The 25013-nt window shown below is 33.4% G+C and overlaps 2 protein-coding genes across 4 annotated transcripts in view; one reads left to right on the top strand and one right to left on the bottom strand.

Annotated features, from left to right (window-relative positions):
* The first annotated feature begins 549 nt into the window (after nt 1-549).
* polr2ea (RNA polymerase II, I and III subunit E, a) lies at nt 550-5303 on the top strand. Of its 2 annotated transcripts, none has more exons than XM_058752876.1 (7): nt 550-708; nt 1735-1909; nt 1989-2104; nt 2248-2328; nt 3208-3266; nt 3494-3572; nt 3743-4254. In XM_058752876.1, the coding sequence occupies exons 1-7, from the start codon at nt 652-654 to the stop codon at nt 3806-3808; spliced, it is 633 nt and encodes a 210-aa protein (XP_058608859.1). In that variant the 5' UTR covers nt 550-651; the 3' UTR covers nt 3809-4254. The 2 variants fall into 2 exon arrangements, with proteins under 2 accessions (XP_058608859.1, XP_058608867.1); XM_058752884.1 differs by having other exon boundaries at nt 575-691; nt 3743-5303.
* A 445-nt stretch (nt 5304-5748) lies between these two features.
* The window catches only part of arhgap45a (Rho GTPase activating protein 45a), a 29415-nt gene continuing 10150 nt past the window's right edge, over nt 5749-25013 (bottom strand). For both annotated transcript variants that reach the window (XM_058754613.1, XM_058754605.1), the window contains exons 4-23: nt 24910-24994; nt 23906-23978; nt 22345-22417; nt 20342-20473; nt 20104-20165; nt 19478-19588; nt 18769-18849; nt 18483-18662; nt 17772-17909; nt 16047-16237; nt 15786-15910; nt 15473-15574; nt 15300-15398; nt 14307-14470; nt 13933-14121; nt 12217-12354; nt 10581-10810; nt 8100-8319; nt 7905-7956; nt 5749-6981 (exon numbers count right to left, since the gene is read on the bottom strand). In XM_058754613.1, coding sequence (XP_058610596.1) covers nt 6728-6981; nt 7905-7956; nt 8100-8319; nt 10581-10810; nt 12217-12354; nt 13933-14121; nt 14307-14470; nt 15300-15398; nt 15473-15574; nt 15786-15910; nt 16047-16237; nt 17772-17909; nt 18483-18662; nt 18769-18849; nt 19478-19588; nt 20104-20165; nt 20342-20473; nt 22345-22417; nt 23906-23978; nt 24910-24994 — 2699 coding nt within the window. In that variant the 3' untranslated portion in view covers nt 5749-6727. The remainder of the gene's footprint in view (nt 6982-7904; nt 7957-8099; nt 8320-10580; nt 10811-12216; nt 12355-13932; nt 14122-14306; nt 14471-15299; nt 15399-15472; nt 15575-15785; nt 15911-16046; nt 16238-17771; nt 17910-18482; nt 18663-18768; nt 18850-19477; nt 19589-20103; nt 20166-20341; nt 20474-22344; nt 22418-23905; nt 23979-24909; nt 24995-25013) is intronic.

Raw genomic sequence — 25013 nt, forward strand, 5'->3', positions numbered from 1 at the left:
GACTCTTCTGTCAGCCTCAGCCAATCAGAGGCGGTGCTTATGCAACTATTGCAAAGTCATATGATCATTAACGTATACAACAGTATAAATATACATAAAGATTTATACACAAAACCCAGATCGTCTTTCATTTCTCAAAAACTAAATATTTACATTTACATTGTCATTTAGCAGACGCTTTTATCTAAAGCGACTTGCAAATGAGGACAATAGAAGCAATCATATATATATATATATATATATATATATATATATATAAAATATTTTTATTACATATATGACTTTATATGTGTCTTTGGGCTCAATAAAATTAATTTAAAAAATATTATTATTATTATTGTATTACAACGTATAAGTGAAAAGTAACAACACGTAGTAGTAATACGTTTTAAAATATATATAAGCAATATGATATTTAGATATTAAATTAAAATAAAACTTTACACTTACTAAAATTAAAATTATATGCATACGCTCCCTGTAAAGCAAAGACTGCGGTAAGGGTAAAACTGTATTTTGTGCCTGGCAATGAATTCGACACCACCCAGGGGTCCTTAATCTCCTCTGTGAGCACGTGACTGATGACAGGAAGTGCGCGGAGTTTGAAAGCAGATAGATTTAGGACGGTATTGTTATTAGTTTAACGAGCTAATGGATGATGAGGAGGAGACTTATCGATTATGGAAAATCCGTAAGACCATAATGCAGGTGTGAATGTGCATTGAGCTGCGTCTGTTCTGCGTTTACATTAAACACGTGATCATAACCAGACAGATCTGTGTGTGTAAACAGAACGAAACGAGTAATATAAGTCAAATCGTTTACACAGGCATCGAAATGAACAAGACAAGAAACAAAGATAATATACAGCAATGTAAAACCGCAATCTGAAAGAAAACAAAGAATTTAAAGGAGGTTAAATGGTAGGAAATAATGGTGAGTTTCAGTAATAGGTAATAATTGTAGTAGGAACGTGAATCCACAAAATTAAGAGAATATAAACATCATAAATCTCACATTTTAGATCAGGGTTTTTAAAGGTGTGTAAAAGAAAGTAAAATAAAAAAGGTCTCATTAAATAATTTAAAATGAATAAAAATGATTAAAATTAAATAAATAATAATAAAACAAATTAAATTGATTAAAGTAAATAAAAATTATTAAAATTAATTTTTAAAATAATACATAACAGTGCTGTACTACAATGGATAGAAAAAAGTAACAATGCAAACTAAACATTTTCCAAATAATATTTTACGCATGTTAATAATAATATTTTTTCACAGTATAAATTGGGTCTTTATATGTTTAAAAAGGTAAATGCACAAAATCAAGAGAATATAAACATTAGTATAAATTTCACACATTTTAGATCAGGTTTTCAAAAAAAAGAGAAAAACAATGTAAAAATAAAATAATAATAAAATAATGAGACCTAACTAATTACAATTTAATTTAAAGTAAATGTAAAAAAAAAAAATTTTTAAATAGAATAATAATAATAAAAACATTAAATAAATACATAACAGTACAGCACTTTAGTGAATAGAAAAAAATGTAATAATGAAAACTATTTTTTCAAATTATATTTTACACAAATTTATCATATTAACTGTTCACAGTACAAACCGGGTATTCATACATAAAATATATAGCTGCCTTTTAAATTCCAGGATGCTTAGCTGCATTTATAATGCACAAAAAAAATCAACCCTCACATGAATGTTGCTGTAGCTCTGCCACGATCGAGGATATCTGGTGACCCAAGACGAGCTGGACCAGACCTTGGACGAGTTTAAAGGCCAGTTTGGTGACAGACCCAGCGAGGGTCGACCCAGACGGACGGACCTCACCGTGCTGGTGGCCCACAATGATGACCCCACCGACCAGATGTTTGTGTTCTTTCCAGGTGAGATGTGATGCAAGAGTCCGTGTGACGCTGAACGTTTCATGTTTATCTGCTTATCTGAGTGTTTTGTGTCCACCAGAGGAGATGAAAGTGGGCATCAAGACCATTAAGATGTACTGCCAGCGGATGCAGGAAGAAAACATCGCTCGAGCCATTATCGTAGTCCAGACGGGCATGACGCCTTCTGCTAAACAGGTACGACACACAGACACTCAGATCTCTCACCTGAAACATCAAACACAGGTAACTAGGTGCCAGGCAAGCAGAACGATATATATTTAGTGGCTTGAACTAGATCTGTTGACCTGTTTTTCCTGATGATGATTCTTCTTTTGCAGTCTTTGGTTGATATGGCACCAAAATACATCCTGGAACAGTTTCTACAGCAAGAGCTGCTCATAAACATCACAGAGCACGAGGTGAGACGCTTTCCACTGATTGTGACATGTTATGTGCAAAAAAAACTGAATTAATTTTTTTCTTTTAATCTTAATTTAAAAAAAATAAACATTCTAACAAAATGTAGTAAAAGAGAAACAAAAATAACCCTAATCCTGTTATATTATTTGAATTGTATAAACTTGATTTATTAAAAAAAGGAAATATATTGAGAATTGTTATATTAACAAATATTGTGATTTAAACTGTAATGATAAACGTTTAAGAACAAAACTTAATAAATTATAATTTTGCCACTCAATCTAATTGTTAGTATAATTTTAAACTCAAGCTCCAAAATATTTTAGATATATTTAAAATATGAATTAAAATGTTATCAAAAACAATAATATAAATATTATTCATTTAAAATGTTACATTTAAATATTTTTGTTTTTAAAATCATATTTGATTCAAGTTGCAGTTTGAACTGAGATGAACAATTAATATAAGTATTTACAAAAACATAGAGATTTGTTATATTAACAAATGTTCCATTCTGTTAAAAGAACAAAAAGTACTAAATTATCATTTTGTCTTTCATTCTAATTATTAGTATAGTTTTAACCCATGCACAAAAATATATAAATATTTAAAATAATATATATATATATATATATATATATATATATATATATATATATATAATTTTTAAAAACCTTAATATAGATATTATAAATATATTTTAAATATAAATATAATTTATTTTAAAAGCATATCAAGATTTGTTATATTAACAAATATTGCAATCTGTTAAAAGAACAAAAACGACTAAATTTTGCATGCATTATTACATTAAAAAAACAACAAAACAGGAAATGTTTAATTTATTCATAATTGATTTTTTCTTTGTCCTTCAGTTGGTTCCTGAGCACATCGTTATGACAAGAGAGGAAGTGACAGAGCTGCTGGCCAGATAGTATCCATAGCAACAGCTGTGTGTGAAGTGATGCTTTTAAAGTGTCAAACGGAAAAGCAAAAGTGATTTTGTCCAAACAGGTTTCGCAAAACCTTTCCTCTCTGCCATTGGTCCGAAAAACAGTTCATTCCGCTCCAAACTCACTCACTGTTGACTATATAGTAAACTGGGATAAGAGGAAGCATGCTCTCTGTGGCATCAAAACAGCTTTTCTTGACTGTAATCAGTAAACTGAAGGAGACACAGTTACCCAGAATTCAGTCCGGAGATCCCGTGGCACGATATTTCGGGCTGAAACGAGGGCAGGTGAGTCTGAAAACGTTCTTTAACTCATTCTTTGTGTTACTTGAAGTGCTTTACGATCATGGATTGAGAGATGATTCAGTTTGAAGTGTATAAGCCTGGATATCAGCATTGAGAAGCACACAGTGATGGAGCAGTATTTTGTTATAAAGGTGTTGATTTGTGTCTAACAGGTGGTGAAGATCATCCGGCCCAGTGAAACAGCTGGACGATACATCACATACAGACTCGTACAGTGAGGACCAGCGTCTTTATTTTTATTTGATGTCAAACTCAAGAGCTACAGATGTTTTGCTTTGTGTTTGTCTTGTGATGGGCTTTTCATTGCTGTCTGTTTATTTCTTTCTTTCTTTCTTTTTTTTTTAATGGAGGACTTTAGATTTATCTTTAATTTCCATTAAAAAAAATATACAATCATTTGTTTAATGAATGGTTTTGTTTCTGTGTTATTTTTTATGCATTTTTAATGCATTAATGGCCCAACTTATATTGTAAATATATATATATATATGTATGTATGTGTACAGTCATGGCCAAAAATATCGGCACCCTTGCAATTCTGTCAGAAATTGCAACACTTCTCTCAGAAAATTGTTCCAATTGCAAATGTTTTTGTATTCACATGCTTATTGCTTTTGTTTGAACTGCAACATCACAAAAAAACAGAGAAGAAAAGTCAAACTTGATAAAATTTCACACAGAACTCAAATGGACTGGACAAAATTATTGGCACCTTGTCAAAATTGTAAGAAATAATTGCTTTTCAAGCATGTGATGCTCCTGTAATTTGTATTTAGACACACCTTTGTGTTGTGTGTCACACTGAGCATGGAGAAAAGAAAGAAGTGTAAAGAGTTGTCTGGATTTGAGAGAAAAAATTGTGGAAAAACATGGACAATCTCAAGGCTACAAGTCCATCTCCAGAGATCTTAATGTTCCTGTGTCCACTGTGTGCAATATCATCAAGAGGTTTACAGCCCATGGCACTGTAGCTAACCTCCCTGGATGTGGACGGAAGAGCAAAATTAATGAAAAATTACATTTCGATTAACTTCCAAACAAATTCAAGCTGATCTGCAGACACCGGGTACAACAGCGTCAGCTCGCACCATCCGTCGCCACTGCTGACACAAAGGCATACAAAAGCAAGACTTCTATGACAAACCACAATTCTTCTGGGAGAACGTACTGTGGACAGATGAGACAAAAGTAGAGCTTTTTGGTAAAGGACATCATGGCACTGTTTACAGAAAAAGAAACGAGGCCTTCAAAGAAAAGAACACAGTCCCTGCAGTCAAACATGGCGGAGGTTCAAAGATGTTTTGGGGTTGCTTTGCTGCTTCTGGCACTGGATGCCTTGACTGTGTGAACGGTATCATGAATCTGATGATTACCAAAGAATTTTGGGGCGCAGTGTCAGAAAGCTGCGTCTCCACCAGAGGTCATGGGTCTTCCAGCCGGACAATGACCCGAAACACGCTTCAAAAAGCACTCAGAAATGGTTACAAACAGATCTGAATCCCATAGGACACCTGTGGAGAGCAGCTGTGAGAAGGCATCCTTCAAATCTGAATGACCTGGAGCAGTTTGCAAAAGAAGAGTGGTCAGAAATTCCAGTAGAGAGGTGTAAGAAACTCATTCATGGTTACAGGAAGTGACTGATTTCAGTTATTTTTTCCAAAGGGGGTGCTACCAAATATTAAGTTAAGGGTGCCAATAATTTTGTCCAGTGCATTTTTGGGTTCTGTGTGGAATTGTATCAGATTTGACTTTTCTTCTGTTTTTTTTTTTTGTGTTGTTCCAATGCAAACAAAAAAATAAATAAGCACGTGAATACCAAAACATTTGCAACTGCAACAATTTTCTGAGAGAAGGGTTGCTTTTTCTGACAGAATTGCAAGGGTGCCGATACTGGATGCCATGACTATGTATGTGTGTGTGTATATACAGTATATATGTATATGTATTTATTATATAAGTATTGAATATTATTTTATAGATCACCACATTCCAGATCCTCTTAATTGAAAAATAACATGAATATTTAAAATAATAAAGATAGAAATATATGCTAATTCTAATTATATTATTCCTAATATATATTCCACCACATTACAGATCTGATTAATTCACAAACCTGAGCACACACAAGTTCACAAACTAAACGATTCATCGCAAATATAGTAGAAATTACAGATTTATTGCATATAGATGTTTTCTAAAAATATATACAGTTTCAGAATATACAAAAGGGGTTTGAATTCACTCACAAATGTTTTTAATTTCTATGGTGTTATGCATTTATCAGTCAAGCCAAATGGGTAAAGGCTTTAGTTAACATGGTTGAGATGAAGCTACAGTTCCAGCATGGTTTAAACCATACTTAGTTTAGTAAGGCAGTACAGTGCTGCTGGAACAACACCAGTAATGAAATATACACACTATTACAAATAAAGCAAATGTTTAGAAGAGAAATATGCATAAACATTTTATAATGCATTACATAAGCTTTAAAACCAACACTGACCAGCAGTCTGGCTGTTGTTAGACCAGTTTAACCGTAACACCATTTTCTGCTTATTTGCCAATAAACTCCAGTGCATAGATGAAACTATAATAAATATTGTAAAATACAACATTACAAGCTCCTAAAAGAGACACTTCTGAACAAAAATGTATCGAAAAATATGAGAGTTTAAGCAAAGTACTTTTAATATCTACAACACACTAACTCCCCTTGAGATCCTATTAAATAATAATAATAATGACGTTTATGTTTGTTTTTGAAAGACAGTAATTATTGTATTCCAGTTGCGGGTTATGAATGTGGTGGTTTATACGGACTAGTGCGCAAACGTATTATAACTGAGGGAATATAACCAACATCATCTAAATAAAGATACCAACATTATATAAATATACAGTTCATATCAGCTAATACGTGAAACGACATTGATCTCAGTTCTAGAAAAAAACGTCATGAGAGGTCACTGAGAGGTCATATGAGTTCGCCTGTCAGTCACAACCTTCTTATTCTTAATGTTATTGATCTGACTTTTAGGAATTTATGTATATAAACATAACACTTGCTCTCCTGTTGTACATCTCCAATAGTTGAAATGTATATTGACCTGTTTAAATTCACAATACATCTCGTCTTACTGATCTGAAACCTCTTCTGCGCTGGTTTCCTGCGGGTCTGCACCGACGGTCTGTTCCGGGATGGTCTCTGGAACCAGTCCGCTCAGGTCCAGACTCACTCGGGGACTCATCTGGTCTTCCTCGGTGCTGGTCTCACTCTCCTGACTCACCAGAGGAGGGCGCTGCGGTCGGCTTCCTCTGCCCAGATCCTCCACGTCAGAGTCAGAGTCCAGCGAACGCTCCTGAGAACCAGAGGAACCCACGGAATGACCTGAAGAACGAGAGGAACAAACATATACTTGATCAAAGGTAGGACGGCACCATTTATTAAAAAATAATAATAATAAAAATCACACAGAATATTTCAACAAATTTTGTGATCTGAACTAAGATATGATGAACATTTGGGCAGTTTACTACTGAACTACCTAATGTAATTCAAGCAATTCTATGGACACATAAAATTATTTTATAATATTCATATGTAAAATATATATAAAATATTATTTGTGAAAAAATAAATAAATATTAAAATATTATAATTTAAACATTATAATATCATTATTAAAATATATTTTATATGTTTTAATATTAATATTATTTAATATTTATTTATTCATTTTTTCTAATATGTATGAATACTAAAATATCTAAAATATTAAACATTTTCCAAATCCTCTTATTTCACAAACCCAAGCGAAATAAAACATGAATAAACATAATAATATTTAAAATAATAAAAATATAAATATTATTGAAATATTTATTAATTCTAATTATAATATTTCTAATATATATCCCACCAAAATTCACAAACTCAAGCGCAGAATATAATTTATAATATTGATATTTTAAATATTAAAATCACCAGATCCACACTTGACTCTTCATGAAAAGCCCAAGTATTAAATAATATTCATATTTAAATATGTTAATATTTAATAACATATTAAATGTTAATATAAATATTATTTATTTAAATAAATACATTTGTAAAAATGTCAATATTTTAATACATTTTCTAAAGATAAAAATATTATTTAAATATTTATTCATTCTAATTATACTATTTCTTTAATATATCCCACCACATTCCAGATCCACTTAAATTTACAAACCCAACCACGTTAAAAATAATTTAAAAATTACTCAATATTTGTTCATTCTAATATTTCTAATATGTATGTATCTCACCACATTCCAGATCGGCTCTGTTTGGCTCTTCATGAGTTCCAGTCTCACAGTCCTGAAAGGAATATATTACACAATGAGAGCTGTGACTAAATCACACACGTCATCAGAAATGTGCTGTGATTAAACCCCATCAATCGCTGACTCTCCTGTATAAACCTGCATACTACATCAGAGCAGATATGATTCTGTGCAGACCTGGCTCTGGCCTGGAGAGCTGACGGAGGAAGAGGACGAGATGAAGATGTTCTGATGGAAGACGATCAGAGCCTCTACGATGCGCGCCTGATGAGGGTAATCCACCAGAGACGACAGGGACACTGTGGCTCCGGTGGGTTTGGGTCTCATCAGGGTCGGGCCGAACACGATACCTAAATTACTGGCGCTCATTTTATTATCTTGCTCCAACTCAGACACTCTGACGAGAGAAAAACAAGAATCTTTCATTAACATCATACAAAAATGTTTTGTGTTCTGTGATAAACTTTAGCAAACTTCAGAAAATCTAGAAAACTGCAGTTGATATTTCAAGCAGTCACTATTTTAAACAACATCTTTCTAATTTTCATATTCATACAGTTAAATGCTTTGAAAAGGTTAGTATATATATATATATATATCAGTGGTGTTCCGTCCATATAAGCTGCGAATGCGCCGCATACCCAGGCCGTCTGAGTGAATGAGTTCACGGGCTAATGAATATAAACATGATTATAAGTTGATCCCTTGTCATTTGAGATGTGACTTAAAGCTTAATAAAGTGTTGGGAATAAGTATGTAAAATTATTTATTTGAAAACAATGGTCATTTTCTGTAAATCTACGTCAGTGACGGATTCTCTGCAGCTTTGGCGCCTGCGCTCTGTGGCTGTGACTCGTCAGGATTGTAGCGCGTTCTCAGTGATTTGCTGGTATGCGGCTGATTTCACGCGCGAGGTAAGCTGTCCGCGAAGCGCTCGCCCAAGCAGAAAAATGCGCTCGATTGATCTCGAGATCTCGAGACAGATCTCGATTGCCGAAAATTATATTGTGTTTGATGCAAAACTAACACGACGAAATCATATGAAAAAAAAAACAAACAAAAAAAAACATCATAACTGTATATTTTCATGCTTTCTCAAGCAAAGCAAATTTTGAAAGTCCACTAAAAACATATCTGGTCATAGACAATGTTGATGGCATTATTGTCAACATGCCTAAGTAGTAAATAAATAAAAAAAGTTTATAAAAATGTATATAAAATTTGAAATAATAACAAACATCAGGAAAAAATCCGTATACTTGTGTCGCTTACAGTTAAAGTCCTTCTGTGATTTTATTGTTGTTTGCAACGTTACTTGGCAATATTTTAAAGATATTATTATTATTATTATTTTATTATTTAAATAAAAAAAAAATTATTATTTTTTTGGTATTTTGCACGGTCTATTATTGTCATCCGGGTGGGAGTTTTAACTCCTATTCACTGGGAATAAAAAAATTAATTGGAAAAAAAAAAGATTCATTCAGTTGATGCAGAGACGTAGACCGGGGGAATCCCCCATCTCCCCACGCTTTGAATATTACGTATCATAACGTAACTACGTGCATGTATGTATGTATATATATCTGAAAATCTTGACATTGAAAATAAAAGTACCAAATTTTGTTATTGCATACCTTGTTTTAAAAATTTTTTGCCTGCTGAACTCTGATGATTTAAATGATTAAAAATGGACTTAAATTAAAATCTAAATACTATTAGATAATTAGACTTAAATTATTAAAATATTAAAACTTAAATACATAAATGATTAAATTATTATTAGACAAATTATTAAAATATTAAAACCTTAAAATAACTTAAAAATGTAAAATATTAAATTATTAATTACTTTTATAAATATGCATTTTAAAATGTCATTAATAAAAATTTGTTTTTATTTGTCTTATGTCTGCTGAACTCCTATGACAAATTATTCAAACTTAAATACTTAAACTATTAAATTATTATTACACTATTAGACAAATAACAGAAATATTAAAATTTAAATACTTAAACTATTAAATTATTTTAAGATTATTATGCAAATGATAAAAATATTAAAACTTAAATTATTACATTATTAGTTATTTAAAACATTATTGTAAAATATTATTAACAATTATTATTATTTTTTTTTTACAATTATTGAATGATTAAAATTGCAATTATTATTAAACAAAGTACCCCCTAAGGGTTAGTAAAATTATAGGCTTTCTATAAATATTTTATGATACATTAAAAAAAAAAAAAATTGTAAGGTTTAGAGCAAAAAGCTCTCTAAAAATATATATAAAATACACAGAATTTAATATGACAATTTAATATTAATCATAATTTCAAATTTACATTTACAATAAGTCATTTAGCAGATGCTTTTATCCAAAGCGACTTACAAATGAGGACAATGGAAGCAATCAAAATCAGCAAAAGAGCAATAAGATGCAAGTGCTACGACGGGTATCAGTTAGCTTAACGCAGAACACGTAGCAAGTTTTTTTTTTTTTTTAACATAATAAATAAAAAGAAAACAGATAGAATAGAATATCTCAAAGAAACTTCAGTTCCTCTGTGAATCACTAGGGGTTTATAAACCCTGCTGTACATTATAATTATGTTTTTAAAGTTTTTGATTTTTTTGTTTCTGCAGAATCTCACCTGCACAGGTGCTGCACGATGTACTTGAGCGTGGCGATGCTAGCAGGCGGCAAACGCTTGAGCAGCTCTCGGAGTTTCTCCACTAAGACCAGCACTTCAGGCTCGGTTTCTGACCCACGATCCACCAGCTCTGGGCTCTTCACGCCCTCCGAGGCGTCCGAGTTCAGGCTTTCCTTCGCCAGTCCCATCAGATCATTATACATGCGGAAGGGCATGATGGGCTCCGGGAGCTGAGGAGGAGACGGACACGATGACACAGTAAACACGCCACAACACTGCTTTATTACAAGAACATTTCCCTGCGTCAGGTGTAGAGATGTTCCGATAGCCTTTTTCCCTTCCCGATACCGATTCCGATACCTAGGCTCAGGGTATCGGCCGATACCGAGTACTGATCCGATACCTGGGTGTGTATCTGGTTATACAGCTGTATGTACTACTTACTAGCCCTGTATGAATTGATACAATTATTTTATGGTGTGTTTCACCATAGATAGATAGATAGATAGATAGATAGATAGATAGATAGATAGATAGATAGATAGATAGATAGATAGATAGATAGTTTACTCTGGCGAGTAAACAAAAAATATAATATATAATGTTTGGAAAATGGCACATCTTTTTAAATATCTAAAAATACACTCTTAACATCAGTCAGTCAAGCATTATAAATATTATGATAATCAAGTATTATTTAATGATAGAACTTTAGCAATTAGAATTAAAACTTGGTAACCATATGAATGCATATTAGTCATTTTAACTGAACTTAGGACTGGTGCTGGTGCTTTTTTGGTCATTCAGTGTTACTGTAAAAATGGGGAAAAAACTATCAATAATACTGATAAGATAATAATAATCATACTATGAATTCTACTAAGAACAATATAAACGCACTAAGGATTAACAAGCTGCTGGATTCATGAATATTAATCACGTTGTCTGCATTGGCTCGAACTGATTTGCTGAAATCAAAACCGGGACGATAATAGGTGAGTGTCAGCCAATGAGATTGTCGTTTGCACATTAGCTCCGCCTACTACCGGAGAACCCAGCAGTTCAGCTGAAGAATTCCAAAGGAACTCACACTAGAGCTTACGGTACGTCAAATACAGGTGCGCTGTGCATCCATTCAGATGATCTGAAAAATAGCACAGATTGCTTGATGGAGAGTGAAACTCTGAAGCGCTCAGTCAGAGTGTTTGGAGAGTGACAATATATCTGTGCTAACCTTATACATAGCCTCCAACTCACACACTGGCGAGTAAAATCTGAGCATTTATTAGCCAGTGGCTAGTATTAGACATCATTTAGTCGCCCAGGGTGAAGATTTAGTCGCATATGCGAGTGATTTACTGGCAAAGTGCTAGCACGTTTATATTCTAAATAGTGGTTGCTTGCGGCAACACAGCACAACTTCCTGTGTTTGCATTCTGAGCGAAGAAGAATTGATTTCCGATTTGCAGCTTTAAGCAAAGCTAGCGCGCATAACTATAGGTCTTGTTTAAAAATGGTATCGGATCGGTACATGGGTTCAAGTACTCGCCGATACCGATGCCAGAATTGTTTGTGGTATCGGTGGAATTTCCGACACTAGTATCGGAATCGGAACAACCCTAGTCAGGTGACTCACCTGTCTGAGGTAGAGTTTCAGCACGTTGCTGATGTCGTGTGGAGACGCCTGAGAGAGCTCCACCAGCTCTTTACCGTTCTCAAACGCCTGGCACAGCTTCTCCACACGCGTCTTCACTCCATTCACACGATAGATTCCCTGGAGACATGCAAAGAAAAGCTTTAACCCTATAATGCCTACTGTATCATATGTGACTCACTAAACCAGTCATAAGTGTCAATTTTTTGAAATTGAGATTTATACATCATCCGAAAGCTGAATAAATAAGCTTTCATTGATGTATGGTTTGTTAGGATCGGACAATATTTGGCTGAGATACAACTATTTGAAAATCTGGAATCTGAGGGTGCAGAAAAATTTTAATATTGAGAAAATCGCATTTAAAGTTGTCCAAATGAAGTTTTTAGCAATGTATATTACTAATCAAAAATGAAGTTTTGATATATTTATGGTAGGAAATTTACAAAATATCTTCATGGAACATGATCTTTACTTAATGTCCTAATGATTTTTGGCATAAAAGAAAAATTTATAATTTTGACCCATAGTGTGTATTGTTGGCTATTGCTACAAATATACCTGTGCTGCTTATGACTGCTTTTGTGCTCCAGAGTCACACATTTGATCGCAAAGGCCTGATCAACATGATGAAAACTTAAACCTGTTGCACACAATCTACTGTCGTCTGATTGATAGTTTAAGAGTTTTTATCCAGTAAAAGCTCTTTTAGTGTAATTGTACAAGCGTCCAGCTTCAGCTGCTGCTTCACGTGTCTTTTTGCTGTCAAATCTTGACTGATCTTTATCAAGTAAACGTCAGAATAACTGTAGTCATATTTCTAGATGAAAACTTACTGGACTGAAGCAGCTTTGCTTTACTTGATTCTCCATAAAATCATGTTCAAATGAAAGTCTCAAATATGACCATCAGGCTTTTGAGGAACGTTTATTTCTTCATCTCACAATCATCATTGGATTGCATTGCATTTTATGTTTGGATCATTCCAAGACATATTTTTGAAGATGTATAGAGAGATGACATTTATATAATTTTATGCAAGTAGTCTATTATACTGTTATGAAGCTCTCATTGATTTACATTACAGTCATCAGAAATTAATCTTTTTGTCCATATAAATATCAGCATCTGCACCAAATTGCATATTTTTGCTCAGTTTAATGCTGAGTTTTCAGTTTTCTCCTCCATATTCTCACTATATCAGACTATATGAGCCATAAAAGCCTGATGTACAGTATCAAATATTATACTCAACAAAACGCATATGCAAACTTTTTTAAACATTTGTTTTTATATTTTATCTATAGGTTCAATAAACTGTTCCATTTCAAAAATTTAGATTTTTTTTCTTACTATTATTTCATGTCTGGCTTAAAAGTGTTGAAAACTGTTTTGGGAATAGTGTTCAAATCTGCAAAATGAATAAAAAACAAGTATATAAGGAAGTGATGCAATTAACCAATAATTTATGTGCATATCTCACATGCATATGATGTATAAATGTTTATTTGCTATTTTAAATGAATTTTTTGGTAGCCTGCATAAGAATTAGGAAGTTGGCATCATGTATAGCAGAGGTAAACTGACCAATCAGAATGAATATGCAAATAACAATACATTTATCAGACATAAACATTCAAACTCAGACCGATTGGTTATAAGAACAGCTTGATTCTTTTCAAAGCTTTCCTCTCGCACCTTCATTTTGAGCGCTCTCCTCTCGATCTCTGTGATGCATTTCTTGATGATGAAGGGAACGCCCTCCACGTCGCCCTGCAGGACCTGAGAGAAATCACGGCCGAAGAGCTGCAGACGGCCCTGGAGCTTCTTATGACCGCACTGGATGGCCAGAGACTCCAGACACTTCTTATGACACGCCAGAAAACACTAAAACACACACACGTTACACTATCGGATGAGAACTTAAGTAATAACACTATTGTATTCTGTAGACTATTGAAGTTGTTTCGTACGATAAACTTGTTTTACACAATTGGTGGATTTGCAGGTATCATAAATCTAGAGTTTCATATGATTCAGTCAACAAAATAAATCCACTGAAATGGTCTCACCTCCTCACATTCTGCTCCCTGGAAATAAACGTAGCTGTCACATTCCCTGCACTTTGATGGTGTGCGCAGTTTACGCAGTCGATGGGTTTTTGCAGCTTTGGACAATCCCACGTTTCTGAAAGGTCCAGTGGGCACTGCGCTTTCTGGTTCAATTCCATTTATACCTAAAACACAACCAACATATATCACTATGTACTATGTACTACACATCCAAGATGTAGATGAGTTTGTTTCTTCATCAGATTTGGAGAAATGTAGCAGTGCATCAGTGTCTCAGCAATGGATGCTCTGCAGTGAATGGGTGCCGTCAGAATGAGAGTCCAAACAGCTGATAAAAACATCACAATAATCCACACCACTCCAGTCCATCAGTTAACATCTTGAGAAACCAAAAGCTGTGTGTTTATAATAAACAAATCCATCAAGAAATTTTTAACTTCAAAGCATTGCTTCCAGCTAAAATACGAGTCCATAATCCATAATAATGCTTCCTCCAGTGAAAAAGTGCATCTCCTGTTGTCTCTCACATCAAAATCCAGCCACATATTTGTTTAGAGCTGTTTTGGACTGTAAACGCTGCTTGATCTGTGCAGATTTCTCTCCTGATTCAGACCAGACTACTTTTTTACTGGAGGAAGCGTTATTATGGATTATGGTTTGAAGTTAAAAACATCTTAATGATGGATTTGTTTCTTACAAACACACAGCTTTTGTCTTCTCAAGACTTTAACTGATGGACTGGAGTGGTGTGGATTATTGTGATGTTTTTATCAGCTGTTTGGACTCTCATTCTGACGGCACCCATTCACTGCAGAGCATCCATTGCTGAGTAAGTGATGCACTGCTACATTTCTCCAAATCTGATGAAGAAACAAACTCATCTACATCTTGGGTGGCTTGAGGGTGAGTCGATTTTCAGCAAATTTGAATTTTGGCTGAACGATTCCTTTAAGTCTGATGCTTCTCAGATGTTCTCTGTAATCGGTCACTCACTTTGTTCAAACGGGGCCATGGGACCATCTCTCTCCTCTAAATCTTCATTGGACGACAATGTGGCTGCAGAAACTGGCCTTGAAGGTTTTGAGATATCACCTGAGACCGAAACATTAGACAACATTATTGTTTATAAAAACAATTTATTAGACTGCTCTGGATTTGTTTCATACCTGTGCTGGAGGTCGGGGATCCCAGTCCACTTCCCGGGCCGACACTGTCGGTGTCACTCAGGGTGGACGGCCAGGACTTATGAGCTTGATGATGGTCTCTACCTGCAAAAACAACACATAACCACTCAATTCATTTTAAAATTGCAATGCAGACCAAATTACATAAAATACTATAACTGCAATAATAAAAACAAAGATCTGCATGTAGCCACAAGGGGCTTTTAAACTGACAGCATGTATAAATTAAGTACATGTCCTGTGTGTTCGTCCCCTAAAAGCTGTTTTTTGTTCATTTATTGTCTATAAAACTGACCTTGACCTCGTCTTTGTTTAACCACAGATCCTTCCCCAAATCCTGCCTCCTCCGCAGTGGGCGGAGCTTCAGAGCTGTTCTGCCGCTGGTCATTACAGAGACTGTTGTTACGGGTCCGAATGTGCCTGATTAAAAAAACAACAACTTCATTTCCTTCTGAATTCAAAAAATTCCTGAATTCCTGAAGCATTTAAGTTCCCATTATGTTTTGACCACTGATCTTTAAAGCAAACGATGTGTTCTAATTGGATGTCGTCTTACTGGTGGCTGGACGTGGAGTATGGCTCAAACTGGTACTGGATGGGCAGCTCTGTGCGGAGCTGCAGGTTTTTGACGTATGCGGCGTACTGCTGACCCAAGTCGTACAGCTTACAGCTCTCACAGAGCGTCTGGAAATGCACCGGCAGCGCTGCTGTCTGCACATGCATCGTCTGATAGTACGAGATGGTGCACTGAACAGAGATTCAGAAAATTGCATAAATTGCATAAATTTTTTTAGGATTATAGGATTTTGAGATTATTTTCATGACAATTGAAGACATTTGCAATGCAATAGTATGCATAACAGTAATGAGAGTTCGTATATATTTATTTATTACATTTTATATATATATAATGTAATGTAATGTAATAAATAAATATAAAAATAATTAAATAGAAAGCAATAATAATATTAATAAATTCAAACAATAAAAAGTTTATGCAAAAATAACTAAAATAAATGAAATAAAATAATACTAATAATTATATTAAATAAATATAGAATAGGTAAATAAATATGCAAAAATTAAATCAAAATAAAAAGCAATAATAAAATAATTAAATGAAAAATTAACAATAATAATACTATATATATATATATATATATATATATATATATATATATATATATATATATGTGTGTGTGTGTGGGTGTGGGGGGCAATGAGAAAAGTTGTTAAAATGTCATTTTACTCCCCCACCCCTAATATTTAACCATTGACTATAGCCATTCAACATTAGTGTATAATTGAGAGCTATCAATTTTAACATTTATTAGACTTAAAAAAAATAACTTCTAATTTAAGTGAACTTAAAACAATCTTCACATAAACTCATTATAATAAATGTCGTATTTACCTGTGCCCTTCAGCAGAAATATACAGAAATTGAAGTTGAAGTTATCAAACACTAAATTCTAAATTAAACATAGATGAATCCTTAAAGCTATAAAAGTTATTTTTTTCTTTGTCCTTTGATTAATAGACATCATCTGGTTATTAGGTTATTTCTTTAAGAGCTGTCGCAGCTGAACGTGATGCGGATCTGACATGCATCGTATTTTCTCTCAACTCTTTTTACCATTTCTGATCTTCAGGTCTTAAAGTCTCTATTAATGAGCTGACGAGTTGATTTGAGTGTGTTAGATGATTGAGACAGTTTTGAAAACCATTTCAGAGACATGTTCTTAAATGTGACTCATAATATATTACATTACATGCATGCACAGTTTTAAGGCAGCTTTAATCGCCTTTTTGGTAACTTCATGACTTAACTGACCACGGCATTGCATGCACGTAGTTTAATTCGCGCTTTGATATGAAATGATACAGGCTACAGCGTGCGCTGGCGCCACATGCACTGTGAGCACAGTACCGTTTCCGCGCTCCTTTGACTAAGAATGGCACTGGAGCGTGCGTCTGAAACGTCTCCTGTTTGATGTGGTCATAAAGACGTTCTGCGACTGAATAAATGCACTACTTGTCAAGTGACAGAAACAGCAGTTGTGAGAGGGGTGGCCAACCCAAGCTCTGCCCCTGCGTTAATTGTGTTAAATATTTTTAACACGTTAAACTGAAAAAAATTAATCGCCTGCGGTCAAATTTTGACACCACTAATATATATATATATATATATATATATATATATATATTAAAGAAAGTAAATAAAAATAAATAATTAAATTGATATATATACACTAAATATAAAAATATATATGACTCTCACCGCCCGCAGGATCTGGTCCGTCTGTCTGATGAGTTCCTGGATCTGTTTGAGCACGTTCACCTTCATATCCTCCAGCTCCTGCTGCTGTGTCGTGGCGTCTGCGATGCAGGTCCGATACGTTGCCTCGGCCTCCTCCGCCTGCGGACACAAACCATCATATATCATGAAAATGAATTAGTCAACTTGACTGTTTTGTATGCATAATGCTGTTATTGAAGGATGGAGCAGTTAAAAACTGCAAAGCCACAGCCCATAAGTACTTGTAACTCAGAATTGTTGCATAAATATTATAAAGTCACCCCAAAATCAAGTAAAATAAATGATATGATATCTTGCTTGAAGAAAATTAAGCCTATTTTAAATCCATTCAGATTTTTTGCATTGCGACATTGTTTTCATGACAGAAATATCCCAAACTCTCATTACTGTTATGCATACTACTGCATTGCAAATGTCTTCAATTGTCATGAAAATAATCTCAAAATCCTATAGTCCTAAAAAAAAAGAAAAAAAAAAAAGTATGCAATTTATGCAATTTTCAATTAAAAGATTGCAGGGAAAAAGTAAATGATAAAGAGTGTAATGTTAATCTATTCATCAAAATGTTTTTTTCCCTGCACGTGACTGCAAAAGCACAGTCAGAATTAACACTTCACACAAAATGTGTGAAATTTGCTCATGTTAGGTCATTTCCTGTTTGAGCTAGCTGACCTTGTTGCGCGCTTCCTCTTCTAGTCGTCTCTTCTTGTCCAGAGCTTTAGTGGTTGAGCCACTTCCTGTTCCGCTTTGTTCCTCTTCAACCTTATTGGCCACTGTCCTAGCTCTCTCGTACTCCTCACAGCGGCTCATATACAGGTGACGTGCCTTACGGAGGTTACTCTCGGCATCAGCCTGATGAACACAAACACACATATCTCTTAATGCATACATATTTAACTTTGATTTAGCAGGGTTTAGTTGAGTTGTTTAGTTAGTTCAGGGTGGACTGAATCTCTACCAGTTTTCTCTTGGCCCTCTGCCACTGTTCTTTAATGTCTCTGCGCTTCTTCTCATGTTCCTGTCTGCGCTGCGTCATGGGCTGAATGAAAAAAAGAGAGAAAGAAAGGTTTAATTTGATTTGTTTCTTTCATTAGACCTGCTTGGGTAAATCTCACAAAATGTGAGATGTGCCCAGAACACACCCAGGTCACCCAAAATGCCAAAGAAATCAATGAGAAATTAAAACGTCATAAGAGAAACTGTATTAGAAATAATAAAAAAAAATTCTTAATGATCCAAAAATTAGTATTTAATTTTTTAACTTAAATTAAATGTGTTATATTAAAAATATAAAATATAATAATACAATAAATGTATAATCTAATAATACATTTAAATACAATATTTATTGTAGTATTCTAAAAATAATATCTAGATAATAAAAAAAAATTCGTAATGATCCAAAAATTAGGCATTAATTTTTTAATTTAAAGAAAATTTATTACATTAAAAATATAATATCATACATTTATGATATAATAGACATTTAAATATAATATTTATTGTGTTATTAAAATATTTTAAATATATATTTTTTATATTTTATAAAATATTTCTTCCCTTTTTTTCCTCTATTTAAGGTATTTTGAGGTGAAACGTGCAATTACTAAAAAACTATTTCCACACTGTCATCCTGCTGTGGTGTGTTGTCAGATCAGGTGTGGTACCTGTAGAAATGAGTGTGTGTAGATGTTGTTTGTGGCCTGTTGTAAACCGCAGCTCTGCTCTGAGTCCTGCTCGAGAGCCAGAGAGAAGATCGACAGCAACGGCATGTGTTCCTGAGAGAAAGAGAGGGGATTCAGAAACCTGCTCTACTGTATGTACAGTAAGCATAAATTTAAGTGATTCAGTATCACTTAAAGGAATAGTTGATATGATAATGGCAATTCTGTTTGAATCTTTAAATAAAAATGATTCTGTCATGATCCATGCACACTCATGGGACTCTCAAACTTATTTTAAGGATATTCACGTAGCTTTTTTTTTTGTAATTGGACCTGATAGGCTGCAAAAATGGCTCTATTTAATATTTAATTTAATGGCTCTATCTTAAATCATTTGAAAATACTCTATATGACTTTTACGTTACATTCAATGTGCTTAAAATATACTGTGTAAGTTGTATATTAACATATTTTTATGATTGTTTTAATGACTTTTAAGGTGTCTTTTAAGATGTTTTTGACCTTGACGACAGAAATATTTTTTGGAGACTATTTTACAACATAAACACTAGTGTTATTTCAATCTGCAAAACACAAACAAACAAGCTCAATGGAAGCACACTGATTACCTGTATGATGTTTTGTTTGCAGGACTGGTAGAGTCTCTGAAGACCTTTAGAAAACTCATTCTCTGTTGACAATATGGTGGAAAATAGAGTCGGAAAGAACAAATAAAATGACCCAGTCCAGGTGGATGAGTTTGAAATGCATTTATATTAAGTTGAGTGTATTACCGGGATCCATTTAAAATAGAGACAGACACGTGTATTTCAAAAATCACCAAAGAGGTGAAGGAAATGTCATTACCGAGAGTGATTCTCTTGTCTACGTAGCTGATGATGTCCTTCATGTATTTAGCGATAGATTTGGCGTAATTCAGAGCCGAGTCCACGCCGCCTTCACTACGCTGCAGGAGAATATCAACTTCCTGTGGACTCACTGTTGACACACACGGTAAGCATCAGCCATCCCATATATGAACAAACAACACTTCAAATTTAAATGAAAAATATACAACAGCTGTGTTCAGAATGGAATACGAGAGTAATGCATACTACATACTGAGCAGTACATACTGTTTTACTGTGAATAAATTCTATGCAAGTATGCAGATGTAAAAATAAATGTTTCACAATAAATAGTAGTACACTACATTGTTGTCACATGACCACATTATAATTAATTTGAGTGATGTCCAGTTATTATCCCAAAAATAAATAGTTATTTTGCGATAACAACAGTTCAGTAAATAAGCTGATATTGTGTTATATTTAAACACAATGTTGTGTTTTTGCTAAATTTTGCCGAGAAAATATTATCTATAAAGCCACAGTAGAGCTAGAACTTGTGCGTCTTTGAGCAACAGAGCGGTGTTTAGTTTCTGAATGAATCCACGTTTTGAACGAATCGTGTGAACCAATGATTCAAAGACGCATTCATAAAGAGAGCCATTTACTTCATTCCTGAATGAATCTGCCATTTGAACGAATCGAATTAATGAATGAATGACTCATAAAGACATTTACCGCCACCTGCTGGCAGATTTAGTTTCTTATTTAGTTACTTCTTTAGATTTAGTTTCATTTTATAAAAATAAATAATAATAATAATAAAAACATTAAAGGGATAGTTCACCCAAAAAATTTAAATTCTGCTATCATTTCCTCACTCTCATGTCGTTTCAAACCTTTCTTTTGTGGAACATAATAATACATTTGTATTTGTATATGTTACATTTTTGATGCCACAACAATTATATACATCTCTGCTGTACACTGCACACTCTTGAAAATGTATTGTGTTCTGTGCATACAGAAAAATCTGCCTATGGGCAGGGCTCTACAGTGCAACCATTTCAGTCTGCCACTGACCCGATCAGCATATTTGTGTTTGCGCTGAGGGAGCTTCAAAGGTTTCTAACGTACTTGCGTGTTTTTGCAACGTTGAGTAATGTATCACAGACGTATCCTCTCATTATAACAAACAAAGTGTAGACAGAGTGTAAATAAGAGACTCACTGTGCAGTGACTTATATTGTCTGACTACAACACTATTGTCTTATTTTGCTCTATTTCATCAATGAAAATAGTTTCAGACAAAGCCACATCTGAGCATCTCCATTCAAACACCGCGGTGTTTCGTTTATGAATGAACTGCGTTTTTAAATGAATCTAGTGAGTCAATGATTCAATTACCCATTCATAAAGACAGTCAGATGCTTCGTTCCTGAATGAATCGGCCGTATCTTTTCTGTTATTTAAATCATTTAATATTTCTATATTCAGAACTGTATATTTAAAACATTAACCTCAACATGAATTTATGAATTGCACTCATGCAACCTCTGAGCCTCATTAAATGTCTGAAAATACACCTACAAGCCACTCTTGTGTTCTTCTGTGCCACCTCCTTAGTACAATTTATTTCTTAAATACTGATTTAATTTTATTGGTAACTTATTCTTATTCTACTTCTTATTCTGTTGTTTTAATTAAAAATGTTAAAAAGCTTATAAATATATATTTTTTTGAATTTGACAAAAGATACTTTTAATAAAGTTAGAAAAATGCCATTACAAAGGTAAAACAAAATTCCCTGTATATCACTTTAAGGAGTCAAATATCACCTCGTAATAGGAACGTTAATTTTTTGATCAGAATTTTTGATTAGAAGGTGCTCCTAAAAGAAAATGTAAGCGTAGAGCCCTGCCTATGGGGCACCCTATGCATTCTATGTACTTTCAAAAATAGTAGTCTGTATGCCAATTCTATGCAATTCTATGCAAGACAATAAAAAAGGGATTCACTCACTGCAGTCCTGATGGTCGTATTTTCCTCCTTCGGGACCCTGACCTGACGACACCCTGTACAGGTCCTCCATCGACTAAACACACACAGCAAAGAGACAGAGCTAGATATGACATATTTAAGGAAAAAATATGGTAATAATGTGCATTATGAAATTAAACGGTGTGGATTTTGAGGCGGAGGTTAAAGTCAGGTACATGTGGTGAGATTGTAGTAGAGTTTATATCACTTCCTTCTCTGAGGGCTGTTGGGTAGATTTGGCTCTTCCATTGTAGTATTATGACACCTTATAGTGGCTGAAAGTACTACTGAGGAGGCAGTAACTGAACACACTCTCCTAAAGTACTCTCGCCATCATATGCAACACCAGAAAATCATATGCAGCGGTTTTGTCAGCCGAATCCCTCTGACCTAAAATACTTTCCTGTCGTCCTAAGATTTTAAAGTGAATCTTTCAATAATTTAACAACACATCTGATTCTTTGATGTTGGTTGATGGGTCACATGACATGTAGGTAAACAAATAAAACATTTAATCTTTTTTCTTTGTTTTATTTTGACTGCTTTTATTCTAAATTGTTCATTTATTTTAATTTTACATTTTATGATTTAATTAATTAGCTTTTCATCAACTCAAAATCCCAGTCCAGGAAACCCTGAGCTAGAATGAATGTAAAAAAATGATTATATATTTGCATAAATATTTATTATATTATTATACATTTATTATAAATATTAAATATTTAGTGCTGTACATTTCTATGTTTTAGTTCGGGTATATTTTAGTAAATAATTCAACTGTTTATTAGTTTAATATTTTATGACATCAGAATCAAAGGCTAACTCAAAAATAATAAGATTTAAAAATGGTCTTAATAACAATACTTCAATGAATTGTATACAATAATTTAACAATATTGTTTTTACAAACAATAAATAAATAAATAAAATTATATATATTATTATTAAAAAAGTATATTATATTTGAAAAATTCTAATATTTTTTCACAATTATTTTTATATTTAACTGTTTATCTGTTCACATTTATGTTGTCAATCTAACTGTTTATTTACTCCAAAACCCTCACTGTTTTTGCACCAAAAATAAATTTATTATATCATGGAAGAGTTATATTTACTTTAAAATAGCATTGCCTTTTTAAGTATCTTCCAGTACTAAGCTACTTTTGTTAGCAGCTTGAAGTGCAGTCTAAAACTTGACTAAAACTGAACTGCTTTAAATAATGAGTAATCGCTTGATAAACTACAGACTCAAAGTAGCATGACAAACACTGTTCAACAGCTAAAGTGCATTTTAATGAAGGAAGTGAGACTTCTAGTTGTTGTAGTTCTGTGAAATGATTTGAGTGGCTCTTCTGGACATTAAGATGATTAATTTGTCATCAGTGTCATTCTAAGAAGTGTTTCTCGAAAACTCACGTTGTCAGGGACTCTGTCGAGTCTGTATAGAGGTGCAGAGGAAACAATATGCTTGCAAGACAACGCAGGAAGCGACCCACACACACGCTTCCAACAACATCCGCACACACACACACACACTCACCCTGCTCTTTTCTGTCGGCGGCAGGGACAGAAGAGTAGTGCTGTCAATCTCTCCCATCAACAATTCTGAAACACTGACAGAGAGAAAATACTGCTTAGATATCACATTTATCAACTATAAATAGTTGTTTCATTATTTCTCATCTAGTAAAAGCTATAGAATGAATGTGGAGAGTGAATGTTGATGAGAAATATTGGAGCTCATATTGAGATCTCTGGCTTCTGATTGCATACAATATATTGGTAAATCTGAGCACAGTTTGAGGCACTGTCGAGATCTCTTCTGAAACTCTAGAGAACAATCTTTTTTTGTTTTATTTTACAATCATTACCATTAGGGAATAGAGACAAATGTTTCGGCTACCACGCCTTCCTCAGTGTGTAAAGCAATTACGTCCCTCCACCCACTTTTCCAAATCACCAACCATATCAACGTCATCACTCATCAGCCAATGCTGAATCACCACAATCATTAAAACATTTCCTTTTCATTCTTCAAGATCATTAATTCTTCAACATTCTCCCTGCAATTTTAAGTGGCCTTCAGGAAAATGTATAATATATTAATTATTATATTAATAAATAAAGAAAATACATATATTTGAATTAATATTAGAATAAAATAAATGTAATGTAATATATATATATATATATAAAATAAAAATTTTCTAATAATATTATATTAGAATTAAAAGTTATATTTGAATAACAGATTTTTACATAATTATTTTAATAAAATGCAATTTATTAAAATAAAAATATTTTATTTTATATATATATATATATATATATATATATATATATATATATATATATATATATATATATATATATATATATAAAGAAAAATACACAATATTAGATTAGATTAAATAAATGTTAATTTAATTTAAATGCATATAATTATTATTTATTTATTGACATTTTATTTAATATAATTACATTTTAATTTATAAATAATAAATGAGCAGGTATTCTGCGTGAAAGCAGAGCGGCAGGTCTTACTTGCTGCTGAAGGCCACAGCAATGGTCTCAATGGCCTTCTCAAAGTCTTTCTTCTGAGCATCAGTGGTGCCTTCATAACTGAACCCTGACAAACAGAGAAGAGA

This window comes from Onychostoma macrolepis, chromosome 02, assembly GCF_012432095.1.
Source record: "Onychostoma macrolepis isolate SWU-2019 chromosome 02, ASM1243209v1, whole genome shotgun sequence".
Taxonomy (NCBI): Eukaryota; Metazoa; Chordata; class Actinopteri; order Cypriniformes; family Cyprinidae; genus Onychostoma; species Onychostoma macrolepis.